We start from the raw sequence: 20,292 nt of genomic DNA, 5'->3' as shown, positions 1-20,292 counted from the left end.
CGTGGGCAGCTGCGCGCCGAGCCGGGGCTAGACCGGGAGCGCTGCAGTGGGGTCGACACGGCGTGGCGGTTGAGCGGCGGGCGGCTCCGGCGGGCGGTTCCGGCGGGCGGGCGAGGACCTGGCGGAGGTACGTGTGGGCCGGGCCTGGGCGGGGCTGGGGGCGGGGGCGGCCCGGGGCCTGGCGGGCTCTGCCGCCTGTTAGCCGAGGCCCCGCCTTTACTGGCGATCTGTGTGATTTGCGTCCGGCTCCGCCAGCGGAGCGCGACTTGTCCCCTCTCGAGCGGGGCGCCAGTGCAGCGCGGGACACACAGAAGGCGCTCAGTAAGTGCTGAGTGAAAGGATGAATGAATGAGCCCGTCCCCGCTGCCCAGCCCCATCAGCCCCCGGTTTGAGGGCGTCCAGGCCACCCTCACCCCCACTCCACAGACTGGGGCATCCCGACACTCGGCAGGTATTTATTGGGCGCCTACTGTACCTGGCTCTGGGCTGAGGAAGACACACTCCCTGCTCCCGTGGAAGTCGCAGCCCAGGGCGAGTGATGACATTCAGGGACTTTAAATTATGTAGTTCCCTGTAGCTCCAATGATGCCAGGGGACGGGGTAGGAGACCCCTCTGCACTGGTGGCATCTGAGCTGACATGGTGACGCGGGCAGTGAGAATTGGGAGGTTGGGGAGAAAGCCTAAGGACAGGGGAGCAGCCGCTGTCCCTCATTCTAATGGTAACATTTTCGGGTCTATCTAGGGCGAGATCTGCTTTACTTTGGCTCATTGAGTCCCCGTAAAGAGGTCCACATGCTTCAGCTCATCCGTTTGTTCAGCCAGCGGTTACTGAGCATCTGTTCTGCGCCAGGCCTTGCGGTGGGTACAAGGGATGCCATTTAGGGCAGGGGGAAGCCCTCCTGAGGGACTGAAAGACAAGCATCATTGGAAGGTCAGGGGAGAGAAGTGGTCCAGGCCAAGAGAACAACAGGTGCAAAGTCCCTGAGGCGGGAATGGGCTTGCCGGTGCAAAGGCCCTGAGGCGGGAATGGGAACGGGGAGGTGGAGCCCGAGCTGATGGTGCAGAGCCTTTGCCTCAGGGTAAAGCCTTTGGATTTTATGTAAGGGCGGTGGGACCCAGAACATTCTGCAACAATGGAAATGTTCTCTGTCTGTGCTGTCCAGTACGGCAGCTGCTAGACTCAAGTGGCTATGGAACACTTGAAATGTGGGTAGCGCAACTGAGGAGCTGAATTCTACATTTTATATAAATTTTTTTTTAATTAAAATAAATTTTTTTGGCCGCGCCACATACAGGATCTTAGTTCCCCAACCAGGGATCGAACTCGTGCCCCCCGCAGTGGAAGCGCGGAGTCCTAACCACTGGACCGCCAGGGAATTGCCTACATTTTATTTAATTTTAATTAACTTACACAGACACACGCGGCTAGCGACTGCCGTGTTGGACAGTGCAGCCGTGGAGAATTTTCTGCAAGAGACAGGGACGTGTGCTAGGCCTGGAATGGGGTGAAGTACTGGGGGTGATGGGCTTGGTTGCTCTAGCTGGTCAGATAACCAATCCAACAGCTGACGCGGTTGCCCCTGACATTCACAGTGGCTGGACTGAGGCATGAGCCCCTGGCTGCGTGGCTGGGCCCCGTAGCGCATCGTGGGAGGGGAGTGTGCGCCCACACATGGTTTGGCCCTGCAGTGACCGGTGACCGGAGCAGCCCGGGCCGCCGCCATGGTGAAGTTGTTGGTAGCCAAAATCCTTTGCATGGTGGGCGTGTTTTTCTTCATGCTGCTGGGCTCCCTGCTCCCCGTGAAGATCATCGAGACGGATTTTGAGAAGGCCCATCGTTCGAAAAAGATCCTCTCACTCTGCAACACCTTCGGAGGAGGGGTCTTTCTGGCCACATGCTTCAATGCTTTACTGCCGGCTGTGAGGGAAAAGGTAAGGCTCCCTGGGGTGGTAGCAGCAGCCCTTGGCACCTTATGGCCAATCGTCTCTGGTGCCTTTTGTTTTTTCTTTCCTTTTATTTTTTTTTGTAACTGAGATATAGTTGTTGTGTTTTTGTTTTTCTTTTTCTTTTGGCTGTGCTGCGTGGCTTGCAGGATCTTAGTTCTCTGACCACGGACTGAACCCGGGCCCTCAGCAGTGAAAGCACAGAGTCCTAACCACTGGACAGCCAGGGAATTCCCTAATTGAGATATAGTTGATGTACAATATTGTATAAGTTACAGGTGTGCAACATAGTGATTCACAGTTTTTAAAGGTTGTACTCCATTTATATTATTATAAACTATTGGCTATATTCCCTGTGGTGTACAGTATATCTTTGTAGCTTATTTATTTTGTACATAATAGTTTGTACTTCTTAATCCCCTACCCTTATCTTGCCCCTCCCCATCTCTGGTGCTTTTCAACCCTGATACCAAGCTCGGGGCCTTGACACTATAAGGGTGACAGGAAGTAGAAAATGAATTTGCTGTGTGACCATGAGTTGGTTGCGTCTCTTCTCTGGGTCTCATCTGGTAAACAACGGGTTTGAACTAGACCTAGGGTTCCCAGCTGGTGGGCTCATCAGCCATTACTTGACCAGACCACCTGCCCCGGACACATGCACTTTGTCTTGAAGCTGGCGATTGTGGCCTCTCTTCAACTCCTGTATCAGTTAGCTACTGCTGCGTAACAAATTATAACAAACTTAGCATCTTAAAACAACACATGTTTATTCCTACACAGTTTCTGTGGGTCAGCAGTCTGGGAACCACTTGGCTGGGTCCTCTGCTGCCGGCTCTCATGAGGCTGCAATCAAGGTATCTGGTGGGCTGTGGTCTCATCTCAAGGTTTGACTGGGGATGGATTGGCCTCTGAGCCAATGTGGTTGTAAGGCGGGTTCAGTTCCTTCCTGGCTGTCAGACTGAGGGCCCAGTGTCTCCCTGGCTGTTGGTTGGGAGCCACCCTCAGTCCCTGGCCACACTGTGCCATTTGCTTTATCCACAAGCCCCATCCTGTGCCTGGACTCCTGATGTTGAGGGCTGGGAGGTGTTTTATGCTGCTAAGCTTGCGTTCCTCTGTTACACAGCGCGGGAAACTTGTGCACTTGGCGTCGGTGAGGATGAGATCGGAGTCCTCTCTGACACCCTCTGCACCCGCCCCCCCCACTGCCGTTTTCCACATTCCCGCAGTGCCACCCCTCCGGCCTGGACTGCTGCAATGACCTTGCCCCTCCCCATCCACCTTCAGTGCTTGGGGCCCTCTCACTGTCCTCCCCAAACCACTCCTGGGCCGCACCCCTGCCCCAGGCTCCCCACGCCTCAGTGGGCCAGGCCCCTCCTCCTGGCTGCCCGCCAGCCTCAGCCAGAGTGTCTGCCTCACGGTCTGGTGTGGCTGCCACTCACCATTCCGGCTGGTCAGGTTTCAGTGAATTGAAATCAAACCCACTTCAGCGTGCCAGTCCTCAGCCGCACCAGCCACATTTCAAGTCCTCGTGGGTCACGCGAGGCTAGCGGCTTCCATATCAGCACAGATAGAGGACATTTCCACCATCTGGAACGTTCTATGGGACAGCGCTGACTCAAGGATCTGACGAGGATGGCTGGATGTGCCGGCGAGCCTCATGCTCGTTCTCAGCACGTTCACCCAGGGGGGTGGAGAGGTGGGGAGCTCTGGAAACAGCCTCCGGGTGTGTGGAAGCCAGCCCCGTGCAGGCATCAGGGCCAGAAGCCCTGGCTGATATCCCAGTCTGGAGGCCAGAAGTCCGAGACCAAGGCGTCAGTGGGCTGGGTCCTCCGGCCGTGAGAGAGGGTCTATCCCGTGTCCCTCCCAGCTTGTGGGGATCGTCTGCAGTCCTTGGTCCCTTACCTTGTGGCTCCATCAGCCCAGCTCTGCCTCCGTTGTCACACGGCCTCTCCCTGTGTGTCTCTCTTCTTCTGTCTCGGAAGGACACCTGTCATTGGATTAAAAGGACATCATCCTTATCCAGGATGATGTCATCTCAAGATCCTTATCTTATGAATGAATTTCCTGGGGTGGCCATAACAGAAGACCAGAGATGGGGGGCTTAAACAGCAGACACTTATTCTCCCCCAGGGCTGGAGGCTGCAAGTCCGAGACCAAGGTGCTGGCAGGGTTTGGTCCTGCTGAGGCCTCTCTCCTTGCTTTGTAGACGGCCACCTCTTGCTGTCTCTTCACATGATGGCTCTTCCTCTTCCTGTAAGGACAGCAGTCCTAGTGGATTAAGTCCACCCTCACAGCCTCCTTTTAACTGAATCACCTGTTTAAAGACCCTATCTCCAAGTATGGTTAGTTTTGTGGCACTAGGAGTTGGGAGACTTTTATATAGAAATTTCCTTTTGTTGGGGAGACACAATTCAGCCCATCACACCTCAGTTATATCTGCAAAGACCCTTCCAAATAAGGTCACGTTCTGAGATTCCTGGTGGACGTACCTTTTAGGGGTCATGCTGCAGCCCGCTACACTCTTTTTCAATTGGTTGACATAGTGGACATGACGTGAGGCCTAGTCCCTTTCTAATAGAGTGTTTATTTTTAAATATTTATTTATTTATTGACTGTGCTGGGTCTTAGTTGCGGCATGCAGACTTCTTAGTTGTGGCATGCAGACTTCTCAGTTGCGGCATGCATGTGGGATCTAGTTCCCCGACCAGGGATTGAACCCAGGTCCCCTGCATTGGGAGCACAGAGTCTTACCCACTGGACCACCAGGGAAGTCCCTTCATTTTTAAATCCATCAAGGATGAGCCACCACTCCTCTTTAAGACCTGTATGATTTGGGTAATTTCTGCTGCTTGAGAGGTGACGTCTGAAGAACCTGTTTGCGTGGGCAGCGGGGCTCTCGGCGGTCGCCGCCTCTGAACCTCTCCCCGTCTCTTCCCCTCTCGCGCCCTCTCTCTCTCCAGCTCCAAAAAGTCCTGAGTCCTTGGGCACATCAGCACCGACTACCCTCTGGCCGAGACCATCATGCTGCTGGGCTTCTTCATGACCGTCTTCCTGGAGCAGCTCGTCCTGACCTTCCGCAAGGAGAGGCCGGCCTTTATCGACCTGGAGACTTCAACGCCAGCTCGGACGTGGGCAGCGACTCAGAGTACGAGAGCCCTTCATGGGTGGCTCTCGGGGCACACCCGCTCTACGGGGAGCCCCACGCGCATAGCCACGGGCTGAGTGTCCAGGAGCTGTCCGCGCTCCAGCCCGTTGCGGCTCCTCAGCCTGGTCGTCGCCCTGTCGGCCCACTCGTCTTCGAGGGGCCTGGCCCTGGGCCTGCAGGAGGAGGGGGAGAAGGTGGTCAGCCTGTTTGTGGGGGTGGCCATCCACGAGACGCTGGTGGCCGTGGCCCTGGGCATCAGCATGGCCAGGAGCGCCATGGCCCTGAGGGACGCTGCCAAGCTGGCCGTCACCGTGAGCGCCATGATCCCCCTGGGCATCAGCCTCGGCCTGGGCATCGAGAGTGCCCAGGGCGTGCCCAGCAGCGTGGCCTCCGTGCTGCTGCAGGGCCTGGCAGGCGGTACTTTCCTCTTCGTCACTTTCTTGAGATCCTGGCCAAGGAGCTGGAGGAGAAGAGCGACCGGCTGCTCAAGGTCCTCTTCCTGGTGCTGGGCTACGCCGTCCTGGCGGGCATGGTCTTCCTCAAGTGGTGACCATCCCGCGCTGGGTGCCCGCCCCGCCCCCACCCAGCCGGAGCCTCGCCTTCCCCGAGGGTCCGAGCTCAGCTCCCGGGCTGCGCCTGCGCAGAGGGGCCGCCCGGGACTGCACTGAGCCCCAGATCCTACACCCCCAGCCCTGGGGCACCGCTACTACTTTTACAAATTCTTCTCTAAAAGTATTCACCAAAGCTGTGTGGCCATGTCATCCGCAGGCGTGGGGCTCTGGTGACTCGCAGGGGAGGTGGCCCCGGGCGTCCAGGTGGGGTCAGACCCAGACCCTCCCCACCCCTGAGCACCGCCGGCTGTGGACGAGTGCGGGAGAGGCCAGCCTGTGTCCTCCGCAGCCCTGGCTACAGTGCCAACGTCGTAACCACCCCCCCACGCCTTCCCTGGAGCCCTGCGGCACGTGGCGGGCGTGTCCCCAGGGTGAGCAGAGGGTCCAGTCGCTGTCACGTGATGCCCTGAGGGGTTTCTGAAAGGAGTCCGCCAGCCAGGAGCCTCCATTCGTTCGCGGTTAGTGGGGGTGATGGGGCTGTGATTCCTGCCACCTGAGGCTGTGCTTCTGGGGAGACGGAGGTTCCAGGGATCTCGGAGCCGCCCTCTTCTTCCCTGCTTTCTGGTGCGGCCGCCCTGCCAGGAGAGGTTCTCTCCAGGGGCTGGGGTTCCTTGGCCGGGCTGAGCTGCTCGGCTCCCCGAGGCAACAGAGCCCCAGGGCTGCAGAGAGTGCGGGCAGGCCTGGGGCAGCTTGGCCACAGGTCTCCAGAACAGGAACGACTCCCACAGGCCAGGGTCAGGGGCCATTGTGACTCAGCTCCCCCCGCCAGACACAAATGAAGCTAGGACCCCCCTCGGGGAGCGCAGGAGCCTAACAGCCCCGTGGGGCTGGCGCGAACCCTCCCCTCCGTGGCAACAAGCTCTGTTAGTGTAGTCATGGCAACCGGCTCCTGCTCCCGGGCTGAGCCAGGGCTGAGGGCCCTTCCGGGGGGACTTGACTGTGTCTGCCCCCAAGCCTGGAGGCGCGGCCTCGGCTTCCCCAGCTCCATCCCATTACTTACACCCTTCCTGTCTTCTCACTTGTCCACTCGGCCATGAGGCCCAGGCTCCTTCCTAGAACCTCTGATTTCCTTCCTCTCACTCACGGTCGCTGCCCAGACCCACACTGGGGAGACAGCTGTGGCAAGTGGGGCCGTCACAGCTTCCCGCGAGGATGGGCCTCTCTGCCCCGTGGCCCTGGGTGCGGCGGGGCCTCCAGCCGGTCACTCCGGCCCGGTGGTGTTCCAGGAGCAGCTACTTGCTTGTCCCAGGGGGCGTCCCAGGTGCTGGCCTGCTGCCACCTGCCCAGCTCCGCGGGCAGGAGAGCACATAACCTCCGCCACGGCCCCAGCCTCATTTGGTGTCGATATGGCTCTCAGGGGGCAGGGCCGTGTGTCCAAGGCCCCCCACTTCCACTCTGTTGGGCGCCCACCCCACCGCTGCTGGAAGTATTGGGCCCATTTCCAGGAACTTCTGTCTGGCTTTTGCCAGGACCCACGTCTGAATCCCGCATGGCCTGACCCTGTCCCCATGCTGGGAAAGTGACCCCTGTGGGCGTGGGACCATCACCTCCACCTTGTCCTAAACCCACCCTTGCTGGTGACCCCTGCCCCTACTTCACTCTACCTTCGCCCCGGGTGGGCGGGATGTCAAGGAGTTGCCAGATTCCAGAGCCTGCCTTCAGAAGGGTGTGGCCCATGGGACGGGGCTGGGCAGGGTCCCCCAGGGGCCCCGTCCCCCTGAATCCAGTAGGAACCCCCCCCCCGTGGGTGCAGAACAGCCTGCTCCAGGCTTCCCCCCCTCCATACTCCTTCCCCTCCTCTACCTAAAGCACATGCACAGCAGGGTCCCCGCCCTCCCGCCAGCCATCAGCTTCCTGGGATGCCTGGGGACGCCACAATCCCCTCCACCCCTCAGTTCCATTTCTCCTTCCCTTCCCTGCACTGGAGCCTTCAGGGTCACATCATCCCCCCTCACTCTAAGCCAGCTTCCAGACCAGGAAGGGCGCTGCCACACCAGTGAGGGGGGAAACCCCGGGGGCCCCCGCCCGCCCCTCAGACACCGCCACCCCGGTCCCTGGCATCCTCGGATCCCCAGCCTGCCCAGCCTCCGTCTGCCAGGCTCTGGTCTCTCTCTAGGGTCCTGCCAGACCCAGCAAAACTACTTCCAGGCCCCCCAGGGATGCTGGGACCCCAAGAAGTTTGGGGGTGCTGTGTGTTGTAGGAGAGGATACAGGCTGCCCCCCCAGCACCCCCAATGCCACCCCTCCTGTCTGCTGTGGTTGGAGGGGCCAGGGTCAGCCCTGGGGTCTGCTTCCCGGGGCCACAGGGATGATGGTGTCACTTGGTTGGTTCTGGTCAGCTTTCCCTGCTTTGGCCAAGGATCAAAGTTGAAAGCTGAGGTAAGAAGAAAAATGGTCGTCCCATCTGATGGGGGTCCTGGAGAGGCCAACCTCGCTCCTGAGGTCCCCCGGCTCATGGTGGCCATGTCCAGCCTAGACCAGGGTCTTCTCGTCTAGGCCAACTCAGTGGCTCCATCTCCCCCACACCCGCTCTGACACGACAGGTGCCACGTGGTGACAGCTTTGGCTGAAGAAGCCTGTGGGTTGGTCACCCACCACCTGGGGCCCTGGACCAGCCCTGACATGGAACTGGACGTCGGCCACGAAAGCCTTCATTCATCTCTGTGCAACTTTGCGCCATCGAGGACGTGTCGCTTTGAGATCTGTGTGCGTGTCTCATGGAGGAGAGGGGGGCACACACCTGCTAGTGACCTGTGTATCGCTTGGTGACAACCAGGCACAGCCACCTTCACTTGGACATGAGCGTTCCCAAGTAGCACAAACGCCGCCTTTCTGTTTAAAGAAACAAAACTCCCAGCACAAAACACCAGGCACCACCTTTATCCGGATGTGCCTGGCTGGGTCAAGGCCACCCCTAGCCGCTTGGCTGCGACCAGGCAGGCTCTTGGCAGCACGATTATGGGGGCCCAATGCGGGGGCTCAGCAAGCAGGAGGGTTGAGCCAGGACTCAGCTCTGGTCCTTGGTACAGCGTCACCCTCACCGGCCCTGCCGCCCCCGAGCTGAGTGGAGTCGGGGCTCCCAGTGCCGGCGACAGCTGGATGCAGTCAGCCGGGTCCCCCTCCTTGATCTGGAGACAAAAGAGTAGAAAGTTAGGAGGCGGCACCCAGGCCTTGCGGACTGAATCAAGTGTAATAACAGTGTGTTGCGGCTTCTGTTGTCTGCTGTTTGCGTTTCTGAGGGAGAAGTTATTAGTGTGGAGCTGGGGAGGGGTGTGCCGGTTGCCAGCCAGTCTGCATCTTCTGGGCCCCGAAACACAGGCATCGGACAGGATGCTGTGTCCCTGCACACAGCGCCTCCAGGCCTGCCCTGACCACCAGGTCTGAACCCTCAGCCTTGCCAGGAAGAGAGGGTCATGCAGCCCACCTGTCCCAGCCCGTGTCCACCTTGAGCTGTCTGTCAGCTTTGGTACAGAGCCAGTGACCGACCCACCTGAACTTTTGAGAGCCTCCTGCAGGCTGGGACTGGGCTGGGACTCCTGAGGGCAGAAGGGCGCTGCTGCAGGGCTTGGGGTAGTTCTGGGAAGACCCTAGAACTCTTCTCCTGGCTGTCAGTTGGCTGAGGCCAGATTGGGCTGCAGAAGGGAGACCCCGTCCTTCCCCGCCCCTGACACCCTCCAGGCCTCTGCAGCTCCTGGGGCAAGAACAGCTGACCTGGCAGACCGCAGTGTTCTGGCCGAGGGCCCAACTGATTGCTGTGTGCCCAGCCTGGCAGGAGAGAGCCGAGATGGGCAGGTGGGCCGTTTAGAGCCCCCTGACTCAGTGCCTGCGAGGCACAGCTGATGTGCTGCGTTTAAAGCAAAAGAAAAGGCCGCCACGGTTCACATGCCCTCTCCTTTGAGGGACCGGCTGGGCCTCCTGCTGAGCTAGTCTTGGCTGGGGCAGGGCCAGAGATTTTGCATTTCTTTCTCTTTTCTTTTTTTTTTTGGCTGCGCTGCACGGCTTGTGGGATCTTAGTTCCTCGACCAGGGATCGAACCTGGGTCCATAGCAGTGAAAGCCGGCGTCCTAACCACTGGACCGCCAGGGAATTCCCAGATTTTGCATTTCTACCAAGCTCCCAGGGGATGCTGGTCTGGGGACACGTTTGAGGTCCATTGCCCTACCCCAGGGTCTCCCCAGCACTGCTGACGTGGTGCTGGGTCATCCTCTGGGGGGCCGTCCTGGATGCCCTGGGGTGTGAAGCAGCCTCCCTGGCCCCACCCACTCAATGCCAGGAGCCCACCCTGGTCATGACAACCACAAATGTCCCCAGACATCGCCCAGGGTCCCCTGGGGGCAGAATCACCCCCAGGGGAGACCCACTGTCCCAGAACCTAAGGCAGCTCACATTCTAGCAAGGGAGACAGATGATAGATGGACACAAAAGGTGATAAGTGCCCTGAAGATAAGCAAGGTGGAGGGAGAGTCACGAAGGGAGACAAAGACTATTTTAGCAGTGTGGTGGTGGTGGGGGAATCTCTGAGGGCCTCACTGGAGTCAGAAGATGGGTGAAGAGCTTTTCTGGCAGAGGAAGTGGCCTGTGCAAAGGTCCTGAGGTCTCCCTGCATGTCGTGGTCCTTTTCTCTGACTGATCAAAGCTGTCCGGCTCTCTGTTAAAGGATGCAAGTGTGGCAGGGGTTCATCCTGCTAATGGCTTAGGCTCCAGTGACCCCGCTCCTTGGAGGTGTTGACGACAACACAGCCCCCTATGGTGGAAGAGCCCCTCAGGCCACTCCCAGGGGCTAGGCAGGTGGCTTCAGTGAAGGACCAGCATCTTCCACCAGGGGCTGGGGTCCAGCTCCTACAGGAGCTGGTGGGCAGAATTTGGGCACGAGACACCAGCCCATTCATTTTTTAAGGCAAACTGTGTTTTGACAAATGACCTTCTTATTTTTAAATGTTGACACCAAAGTTAAAAACAAATAAAAAACCTCTGAGGGCCAAACAGCATCGGTGAGAGGCCATGGCGCCCAGCCTCAGCTTCGCCCACATAATTGCATTAATCCCGGGAGCACAGAAAGAGCAGAGCATGAGACCCAGCCACCTTCCTCCCTGCATGGTGGGTCTGGAGAGCGGCCCCCGCCCGGAGCAGCTGGCAGGAGGCCAATAGGCTGCAAGGCCAGGCGAGGAGCAGGGACCTCTCAGGTGAGTGGCTGTCCCTTTACATTTGAGAGGACTTCTGCTGATCAAGGACAGCCAAAGGCCAGGTGTGCATCCCTGGGCCAGGCCCCCAGACAGCCTGGGACAGCAGAAAGGCTGGCTTGTGGCTTCAGAGCCTGATGGACCTGAGCTCCAGCCCCAGCCCAGCCCTCTTCCAGCTGGCACCCCAGGGGAGCTGATCCCCTTCTCTGAGCTGATAAAACCCAACCCTCTCCTGCACTGGCGCATGAAGGCCAGGGCTCTCCCGGCTGGCCGTGGGAAAGGGGGGACTGCCGTCCTAGTTTGGGGTGCTCAGGTGGGCGTTGAGCCCTGTGCCCCGGAGAGCGAGGGGGAGACTCTGGGGCCTGTCCTCTCCTGGCTCATCCGGCTGGGAGCCTGGCCTGGGAGCTATAAATAGCAGCCGCAGAGTGGAGCGTGCCCACGCTCCTAGGCATGAGTCAGCCTGCCCCGGCCTGGGCTGGTGCCTGGAGAAGCAGAGGGCCGGCCCAAGGCTGGAGGCCCGGCCCAGTGTCCCTGGTCACTCAGAGACGTAAGCAGGCAGGCAGTCGGAGCGGGAGGGAGCGGGGCTGTCATCTCTGAGCGCCTGTGTGCCCGGCAGCCCCAGGAGGGTGGACGTCATGGCCGATCGATCGCTCCCAGCAACCCTGGGAGGCAAGACAATGGTGATCCTCATTCACAGATGGGGAGACTGAGGCTCAGAGGAGCGCTTGGCCGGGATGCGGAGATCCACGGGGCTGTCTCCATCGCTGGCTGAGAGCACTTGGAGATGTGGGGCTGGGGCCAGGCCACCCTCTGTGGTGCCCCACATGGCCTAGGACAGGGCAGGAGTGGGGTGTGCCTGGGGAACAGCTCCAGGCAGCCGGGGTTGGATGGGGAACTGGAGGGGAGCTTGGGTCAGGTCGGGAGGAACTTGAATGCCAGTCTGAGAAGCTGGACCTTGACCCGGAAGTGAAGGAAGCCACGGGTGGCATGAGAGCAGGGGAGTCTGTGCAGTGAAGGCCAGGGTAGAAGGAAGGCTGGAGGAGGCTGTCCTGGGAGGCCAGGAAGGAGGCGGGTGGGATGGTCCAGGTGCTAGAGGCCGGGAGGTGCAGTGGAGGAGCTGAATCAGGGAGAAATGGGGCCCTTCAAGCCCCCAAAGCAGGACGAACCTCAGAGGCCCAGCCTCTGGGGGAACCAGATGGTCTTGGGGGCAGTGCCCACCTCTCCAAGGGAGCAGGAAGGGTCTGGCTCAGCCAGAGCCACAGACAAGTTGGGTCAGCAAAAATCAAGGAGCCAAGAGCCACAGGAGCCCTTGGGCTCCAGCCGACCATCTGCTCACAATCCTCATGATGGGGAGCTCACCACCCTACAAAGAGCCTCTTTCACCCTCCGACTGCTCTGACCCCAGAAAGTCCCTCCTTGTGGGACCCTTAGTGTCAGCCTACCCATCGAGGGGTGCCTGCTTCTAACAGGCTTGGGCCCTGGGGCGTTCTCACACCCACCCCTGCCTGGTTCAGTTGCTGTTTCCCAAAGCCCAGTCTTCTCTGAGATGAGTCTCCATCCTCTCCAGTCTTCAGGAGGGAGGGGTGATGGTACCCTGTTGGCTTAAACGTGGACACACAGATGTCAACCGCACAGACGCTTCCCAAAGGCAAATGTTTATTCTCAGAGACAACTCCTATTTGATGAAGATAACATTTTCCTACCAGAAAACTGCAAATCCATTCCCCTTGGCTCCCTTTGTTCACCCCCAGCTTCAAAAGCAACTGCCTCCCACCCCACCCCTGCCCCAACTCAAGGGCCCAATTGCCATCTCTGCCTTGGTGGCCTGCCCTTAGGGGCACCAACCCACACCAAGTCCCACCCTGCCAGGACAAATCCCCCGGGAAGGGGACTAGTCTCCAGGTACGTCCCCACTGCCCCGAGCCCCCTTGGGCCACCTCTGCCTTCTCATACATCTATTGATTGATTGATTGATTATTCATTCCATCAGTGCCCGCCCCCCGCTGGGGGACCCTGCCCTGGACCTTCACCCCCACCAGCCCAAGGGTGTCCCGTTCTGTTCCCCCAGGTCCCTTGTCTGCAGTTCTGCCAACTGGCCCCTTTTCTTTGCTCCTGGGTGACCTCGGCTCTGCCCCCATCTTGCCCAGCGGCCGGCTGCTGGGTGGCCCTGGGGTGCGCCGGCTTCCTCCCGGGGAAGCAGACCCCACCCCTATCGCGTACCCGGCAGGAGCCGGTGTTCACCGGGCGGGGGCGCGGGGCGGGGGTCCAGATGGGGGTCCGGGGGGGGCTGCGCGCGCGGCGGGGCGCGGGGCGGCGGTGACCTTGTCCGGGGGCGCGGGGCCGGGGGGAGGGGCGGAGCGCGGCGACCGGCGGCGGGCGGGGACGGGAGGGGACGGGCGCGGGCGCGGGCGGCGGCAGCTCGGGCGTGCGGGGGGCGGCGGCGCCCGAGCGGACACGGAGACGGCCAGCAGCAGCCGCGGCGGCGCCGCAGGGACGAGCGCCCAGGTAGGCGGCCGGGGCGGGGGACCGGGGCCCGCTGCGTCCCCCCGCGAGGCCCGCAGGTTCTCTCCCCGCGCGCCCTCCTTTGTCCGAGCCCCACCCTCCCCGACCGCGGGGCCGGGCCATCCACCGGACCCCCCTCCCCGGTCCGGCTGGGCCCCGGCCGGGCCGCCCTCCGCGCCCACCTTGGACAGCTCCCTCCCGGCATCACCCCTCCCCCACGGTACTGACGGGCAGCCTTTCGGCAGAGCCAGCCCCTCCTCCGGCCCACAGGAGCCCCCCTGGGTCCCGCTGTCAGGGCCCCTCCAGGAGGAATCGAGTGGGCCCCGAGCCCGTCTCCCCGCACCGCCGCCCCGTTCAGCCCTCCTGCTCCCTCTCCCAGCCGAGGCCCTCATCCAGGAGCCCCTCCTCTGGTGGACGGCCCTCCCCCACCACTTAGATCCTCCTCCGGCCCAGGGGAGCCCCCTCGGGCCCAGGGGAGCCCCCTCTCCTCAAACCCCTCCACTGGTCAGGTAGTCCCTATGTCAGACCCCCTTGGGGCAGGCAGCCCGAGCCCCGAGGCCCTCCCCTGGGTTGGGGCCTGCTTTCTTGCACCTGAGGTCGTTCCAACCTCCCAGTAGCAATGGGCTCCGGGAACCCAGGACCGGGCAGCTTCCTCTGGCCCGGGAGCCTCAGGGTGGGCTGCCTTGCACAGGGGAAGGACCCCAGGCTGTGTAACCAGCCGGGGCCGGGTTCAAATCCTGCTCTGCTCTGCCACCTCTCTGCTGTGACCTTGAGCCCGTGCCACCCCCTTTTGCGCCTTGGTGCCCACAGCCCCCTCCCCCCAACCCCAGGCCATGGGAGGTGCGGGTGGTTTTCAAATGGCACCAGGTGTGTTCCTGGCGTGGGTTTGCGGGTTATTGAATGGAGCTCCTAGTCAGGGATCCCAGGCCCCGGTGGGCCCCTCTCGGAGGACACCCCTGCTGACAGGCCTGGAGCACTGCCAGGGGGTCTGTACCCAGAGCGAGGCAAGGGCTGGGTCTGGGGTGGCAGAACGGACGGTCACCGGCCACCCCAGGTCCCTCGGCCAGTTGTGGTGGTGCCTGGCTGCATGCTGCTGAGCCCACTTCTTGGGGCGCCCACCCAGGAAAGGTAGTGACTGCAGAGCAGGCTGGCAGCCCTGCCAGCCCCCCCCGCAGTGCTATGCATGTCACCGAGATGACTAAAAACAGTCCCCCACGAGTTAGAACCGCTAAAGCTCCTACAAGTTTGCCTGGCACGTACTTTGTGAGGTACGTGTCGGCTGTTACCTTCTCCGTATGTCTTTTTCTGACAAACCTGGTACTTTTGATCATTGAGAATGTGCCTTCCCAACCCACGACCAGCCGAGTGCTTTACACCCTGGGCCCTTGTGATTGATAACCATGTCCGTCCATCTTTACTGAGGGCTCTGTGTGCCAGGCACCTGGCCAAGGGCTTTATCCAGCTCGTGGCACTGCTTGTCCCAGCAGCTCCGTGGAGTGGGCACTGAGACTGCTCACATTTCACAGATGAGAACATCGAGGCTCGGGAACATCAATTTACTTGCCCGGGTTTTCACCGCCAGGGTCTTTCACACCATTGGGTCTTGCTCCCTGCCCCCCCCGCCCCCGCCCACCACACACACACCTGAGGGAAGTAGCATGGCCTGGGTGCAATCTTGCCATATCTTCTCTATCCCATTGTAGACCCCGCCCCATGTTGAGGGACCCTCAGAGATGGCTGAGAAGGAGGCAGGGAAGGGGTCTCTGCTGTTTCTATAAGTAAGGACGCAGATGCTTGGAGACAGGCTTCCTGCCTTCCCACCCCCAGGTCACGGTTCTTCTCCCACCTCCATCATTTCAGGAATTGCTGTGCTGTGTGACCTCCCGAGGTCACTGGACCTCTCTGAGCACAGGGTAGGGGAGAGGGGAGAAGAGGAACCCCTCGCAGGGAGTTCTGTTCCTACGGACACATCAGACCTGAGCGGGAGGCCAGGGCAGGCCAGACCATAGTCTGGGTTTGGAGTTCAGGGAGCGAGGCTTTCTCTCTTTAGGCTAAGTTTTACTTTTCTCATCTACAGCCTGGGCTGCTGTGGGAAACCCGCTTCATGATTTGCAAATTCTTGGACCTCCAGCACCAGGATCACAGTTATGGGATGAGGGGAGGAGAAGAGCTTTAAAATGCAAGTTCCCAGGGCTGTGGCCCTGAACCAAAGCATTCACCACTTCCAGGGCTGAGGCCCTGCAATCTGCATTTTAAAGATGCCCTACCACACAGCTCCCATGAGGTTGAGGAGCCTCTGGGCTGGGGTGAGAGCAGGGAGCCTGTGATGGCCGGAGAGAGGCACCCCTTTACTTATTTTGCAGAGGAGAAACCTGAGGCTCAGGGTGGCAAAGCAGCTTGCCCAGGTCACAAAGCCAGGGAAAAGCCAGTGCCACCTGGGGGCTGGGGGAGCATGCAGGTGGAGAAAGCAGTTGGTGTGCACCTCACGCTGGCATCTCCATGCCTCTTCCAGCCCAGAGACCACCCCCCCGCCCCGGGGAAGGAGTTTAGGCCCCAGATTTCATTGAGGGGAAGCAGACAGGCAGAGGGTCTGGCTCTGAGCCTGTGTGCAGGGCAGAATGGCAGAGTCGACCAAATCAACCGGGGTGCAGGAGAAATGCCGCTCCTCTGAGAAGTTGCCCTTCCCGCCCCCTCCCAAGTGGGTGGTCGCTCTTGTCTGACACTCCTCTCTGTGCAGGGTCGGTCTGGGGTTCTAGCAGCCGAAGCGAGCCCTCCCGGCCCCACCCCGCACCCCCGCGTGGAAGATGCCTGAACAGAGCAATGACTACCGGGTGGTGGTGTTCGGGGCGGGCGGCGTGGGCAAGAGCTCGCTAGTGCTGCGCTTCGTCAAGGGCACGTTCCGGGACACCTACATCCCCACCATCGAGGACACCTACCGGCAGGTCATCAGCTGTGACAAGAGCGTGTGCACGCTGCAGATCACCGACACCACGGGCAGCCACCAGTTCCCGGCCATGCAGCGGCTGTCCATCTCCAAGGGCCACGCCTTCATCCTGGTCTTCTCGGTCACCAGCAAGCAGTCGCTGGAGGAGCTGGGCCCCATCTACAAGCTCATCGTGCAGATCAAGGGCAGCGTGGAGGACATCCCCGTCATGCTGGTGGGCAACAAGTGCGATGAGACCCAGCGGGAGGTGGACACCCGCGAGGCCCAGGCCGTGGCCCAGGAGTGGAAGTGCGCCTTCATGGAGACATCGGCCAAGATGAACTACAACGTCAAGGAGCTCTTCCAGGAGCTGCTCACGCTGGAGACACGCCGGAACATGAGCCTGAACATCGATGGCAAGCGCTCCAGCAAACAGAAGAGGACAGACCGCATCAAGGGCAAATGCGTCCTCATGTGAGCCCAGAGCGCCCACCGCCGGCGCCCCGCTGTCCCGGCCCCAGGCCTCTCCCCACGTCCTGTGCCCCCGCTCCCCGCCGCCCCCCCCCACCCCCCCGCCTCCTCTTCCCTCTCCTTCTCCTCCACTTCCTTCTTTCCCCTTCCCCCACCATCTCTTCCACTTCTTTCTCTCCAACATCTCCGGCGGGGAAACTGAGGCCCTGCCGAGCCTGTGGCAGACCTGGGGCTCCAACCCAGCTCTGCCGTGTCACTCTGCCTTCCCCTCCCTCTTTGCCCCGCCCACCGTCCTGTCTGTACGCCCCCCCCAAAGCCAAGCGCTGGAGGCGGCCCCCTTGATCTGCACATGGGAAAACGGGGGAAGCTGCCTGTCCCCATAGGGACTGAGGATGCCGGTTTTTCCTCCATCTCCGTGTCTCCCAGGACTCCCACCTCTGACTCTGCCCCCTGGGTGCCCCCAGCCAGACCTGCACCCTGCCCCTACATTAGATCACTGTGACCTTGCCGGGGAGGAGGGAGTTGAAACGCACATGGACCTCAGATTTTCTTTTCTCCTACTTGGTGTTTGACATACACACCTCTCCCCCTTCCATCCCTCATGACCTCTGGCCTGTGCCCCCCTCCCCAGGTCCCAGACCACCCCTCTCACCCCCGTCCCCACGGATTGGTGGGGGGCCTTGCGGGCTGGGTCTCAGGCTGCCAGGCAATAACCACAGGGCTCACAGCAGTGCCCCGCCAGCCCGGAATCTCACTCCTCGCCCCGCCTGGGCTTGGGGTGCAGGCAGGGGAGGCCTGGGACCGGCCGATGGCCACGGCACAACTCCAGGGGACTGTCTGGAATTAATATGGAGGGCCTTCCCGGACATAGCCCTCAGACAGAGATCGAGACAGTTTGTCGCCACCGAGCCCAGGGCAGGGGACCTGGGGTGTTGGTGAGGGGTTGCCGGGCCCCGTCCAGAGGCATCTGGACCCAGCACCGGCAGGATCTGAGGGGCTGGACGCAGAGCTCTGCCCAGCCCAATTCCTCCCACCTATGGGGCCCCCCGGGGGGGGCACCCAGGAAGGCGTGGGTCCTGAAGTCAGGGTGTGCCCACCACCACCGTGAGATTCTGTTTTTGTGAGTGTCTAGATGACACCACACTCATGGGACCCAGTGAGGCCGTGTCGGACAGTATGAAGGTGACCTGTAGGCCTGGGGTGGGGTGGGGGGCGCCCATGGGATGACGCATTGGGCCCCTTGGTGTGCTGGGCAGATGGCTTGTGTCTAAGCGTGTGGGGGGGGCTCCTGTGTGTGTGATGGTCTGTCGTGTGATCCCAGTGTAGGGTGTATGCAGGGGTGGGTCGTGTGGTTGCCAGGAGGACTAGACACCTGTGATGTGTGAGCCTTGGCACCTGCAAGAGTGTGACCGTGTGCAGCTGCGTTTTCGGGAGTGGGTTACGGGATTTAGCAGAGAGCATCTGTGGACCTGTTTGTCCTGACTGTCTGAGGAGCACCACGCCTGCTGCACTCTGTCGTAAGGGGGCTCTCAGCCCAACATCTGTATCCATCAGCCGTTGCTGGGGAACACATGAGCGCAAACTCAGCAACTTGCAACAGCACACATTTGTGGTCTCAGCATGAGGCCAGCTGGGCTGTGGTCTCATCCAAAGGCGTGACCAGGGACAGATCCACATCCAGCTCATGTGCTCCTGGGCAGCATTCAGTTGCCTGTGGTCTCAGGACTGAGGGTCTCAGCTGCCTGCTGGCCGTGGCTGGAGCTGCCCTCAGCTCCCTGCCTCCTGGGCCTCTCCCTGGGGCCACTCGCAGCGCTGGTGTCATTAGGTGCAAGGAAGCGGCACGTGTGTGTGTACGTGTGCGTGTGCACCCGCAAAAGAGAGGTCATGTGACCGCGTGGACTGTACGTGGGTAAGAGGGACTGTTTGTGTCCATCTTGGTAGCAGGTGTGTTTTTCTCCTCCTGCATCTGTATGGCTGTTCACTCCGCAAATATTTACTGGGCCCACTGTGAGAAGGAGGGAGTGTGTGTGCGTGCACGTGTGTGTCACCGCCCGGCGCGTGGACAGGCCCACGGAAGAAAAGGCAGCATCCTGTCTGAGCACAGCGGAACACCCCTGTCCTGTGGCGGGTCCAGGGCCCACCAGCAGCTGGTGTTGACCCCTCCCACTTGAAGGTGCCGGAGAAAGTGGGGCTGCGCAGGGGTCTGCGGCCCTTTCTCAGGGACACACCCTGATAGCACAATCTCCCTGGGGCTCTGCCTGCCTCCAGGCCTCTTCTGCCCCAGGCCCTGCCCCGACCCTGGGGTTCTCCAGCAGGAGGGGGCCAGAGCCTGCCCCAGCTGCTGGCCCATCCTGCCTCGGCACCCCTGGGTCTGGGGACCGTGCCAGGCCATGCTTGCTGTCCCCGCCCCTGCCCCCTCACGTCCCGCATGTGGGTGCCCCCCGCCCCCCGCTGTGGGGTCTGTGTAGCATTCGCTCTACAAATAGTCTTCCTGCAATAAAGAAGTGGATTCCGCATTCCCCTGCAGTGTGCCTTTTTTGGGATGGGGAGGTCAGCTCGCCACCTGTAAAGGATGAGAGACCGGAAAGATGAGGGGTGAGGGATGGGTCTGTGGGAAGAGTTCGGACTTTTGTGACGAGGACTCTGGGGCATCATGGGAACATTTCAGTGCTTCTCCCCTGTGGCCCCCACAAGAGATCACGCCGGCCCTGCTGGACCCTGTACTTCCTGCAGCCAGTGAGGTGACCGGGCAGGCACTATGATCCTCATATTACCTGGGGAACAACCTGCAGGATGTAGAGCAACTATACTCCAATAAAAATTAATTAAAAGAACAACAACAACAAACAAACCTGCAGGGCCTCAGTTTTCCCATCCACTAAATGGCTCAGGGCAGATTTCGTGAATTTATAAACAAGGCCAGGACTAGGGTGAGAGAGCGAGGCACTCGCCATGTGTGACAAAAAACTCAGCCATCTAGATACATATTTTACTGCAATATTTAATGTAAAGGAAGCCATGATGAACACAACATCACTATTTGAAATAAAGACAGGATCTGACAGGGCTGGGGCTAGAGAGTAGCAAGGGAGGTGGTTTGCACAAGCGCAGAATCAAATTTTGTCTTTAGTTATTTTGTTCATCATGGATTATTTCTGCATTTATTTTGACTTTTTAAAATATGGCATTTATATAGTATTTATCTGGATGGTGAGTGTTTTGGGGTGCCCCTTTAGGTTCAGGATTTGAGAAAAGTGCCTCACTTGCCTCACCCCAGCCCTGCCCTAATCTGTCTTTGGGGCTGCAAGAATCGCCAGACCTGATTTTTCAAGAGTGCCTGGAAATCTGGATTTCTTTTTGTGAAACAACCTGATTTTTTTTTTTTAATATTTTAAATTTATTTATTTATTTATTTATGGCTTGTTGGGTCTTCGTTTCTGTGCGAGGGCTTTCTCTAGTTGTGGCAAGCGGGGGCCACTCCTCATCGCGGTGCGCGGGCCTCTCATTATCGCGGC

The 20,292-nt window shown here is 60.2% G+C and overlaps 2 protein-coding genes across 2 annotated transcripts; both read left to right on the top strand.

Annotated features, from left to right (window-relative positions):
• Window positions 1–8,870, top strand: SLC39A3 (solute carrier family 39 member 3). Its single transcript, XM_036849235.1, is given in 8 exon segments — window positions 1–127; window positions 744–859; window positions 1,595–1,933; window positions 4,906–4,923; window positions 4,925–5,051; window positions 5,054–5,184; window positions 5,186–5,528; window positions 5,531–8,870. Coding segments are annotated over 6 exon segments (939 nt in total). The 5' UTR covers window positions 1–127; window positions 744–859; window positions 1,595–1,723; the 3' UTR covers window positions 5,641–8,870.
• Window positions 8,871–13,299: 4,429 nt separating this feature from the next.
• DIRAS1 (DIRAS family GTPase 1) lies at window positions 13,300–16,857 on the top strand. The gene is made up of 2 exons (XM_036848121.1): window positions 13,300–13,386; window positions 16,121–16,857. Exon 2 carries the CDS (start codon window positions 16,188–16,190, stop codon window positions 16,782–16,784), a length of 597 nt encoding a protein of 198 aa, XP_036704016.1. The 5' UTR covers window positions 13,300–13,386; window positions 16,121–16,187; the 3' UTR covers window positions 16,785–16,857.
• Window positions 16,858–20,292: the final 3,435 nt, after the last annotated feature.

Source organism: Balaenoptera musculus, chromosome 3, assembly GCF_009873245.2.
Source record: "Balaenoptera musculus isolate JJ_BM4_2016_0621 chromosome 3, mBalMus1.pri.v3, whole genome shotgun sequence".
NCBI classification, from domain to species: Eukaryota; Metazoa; Chordata; class Mammalia; order Artiodactyla; family Balaenopteridae; genus Balaenoptera; species Balaenoptera musculus.
The sequence above is the reverse complement of the archived record's forward strand: the minus strand, read 5'-3'. Positions and strand labels throughout refer to the sequence as shown.

Coding starts and splice junctions, on each gene's coding strand:
- DIRAS1 (XM_036848121.1), top strand. CDS start 16,188: ATGCCTGAACAGAGCAATGACTACCGGGTGGTGGTGTTCGGGGCGGGC.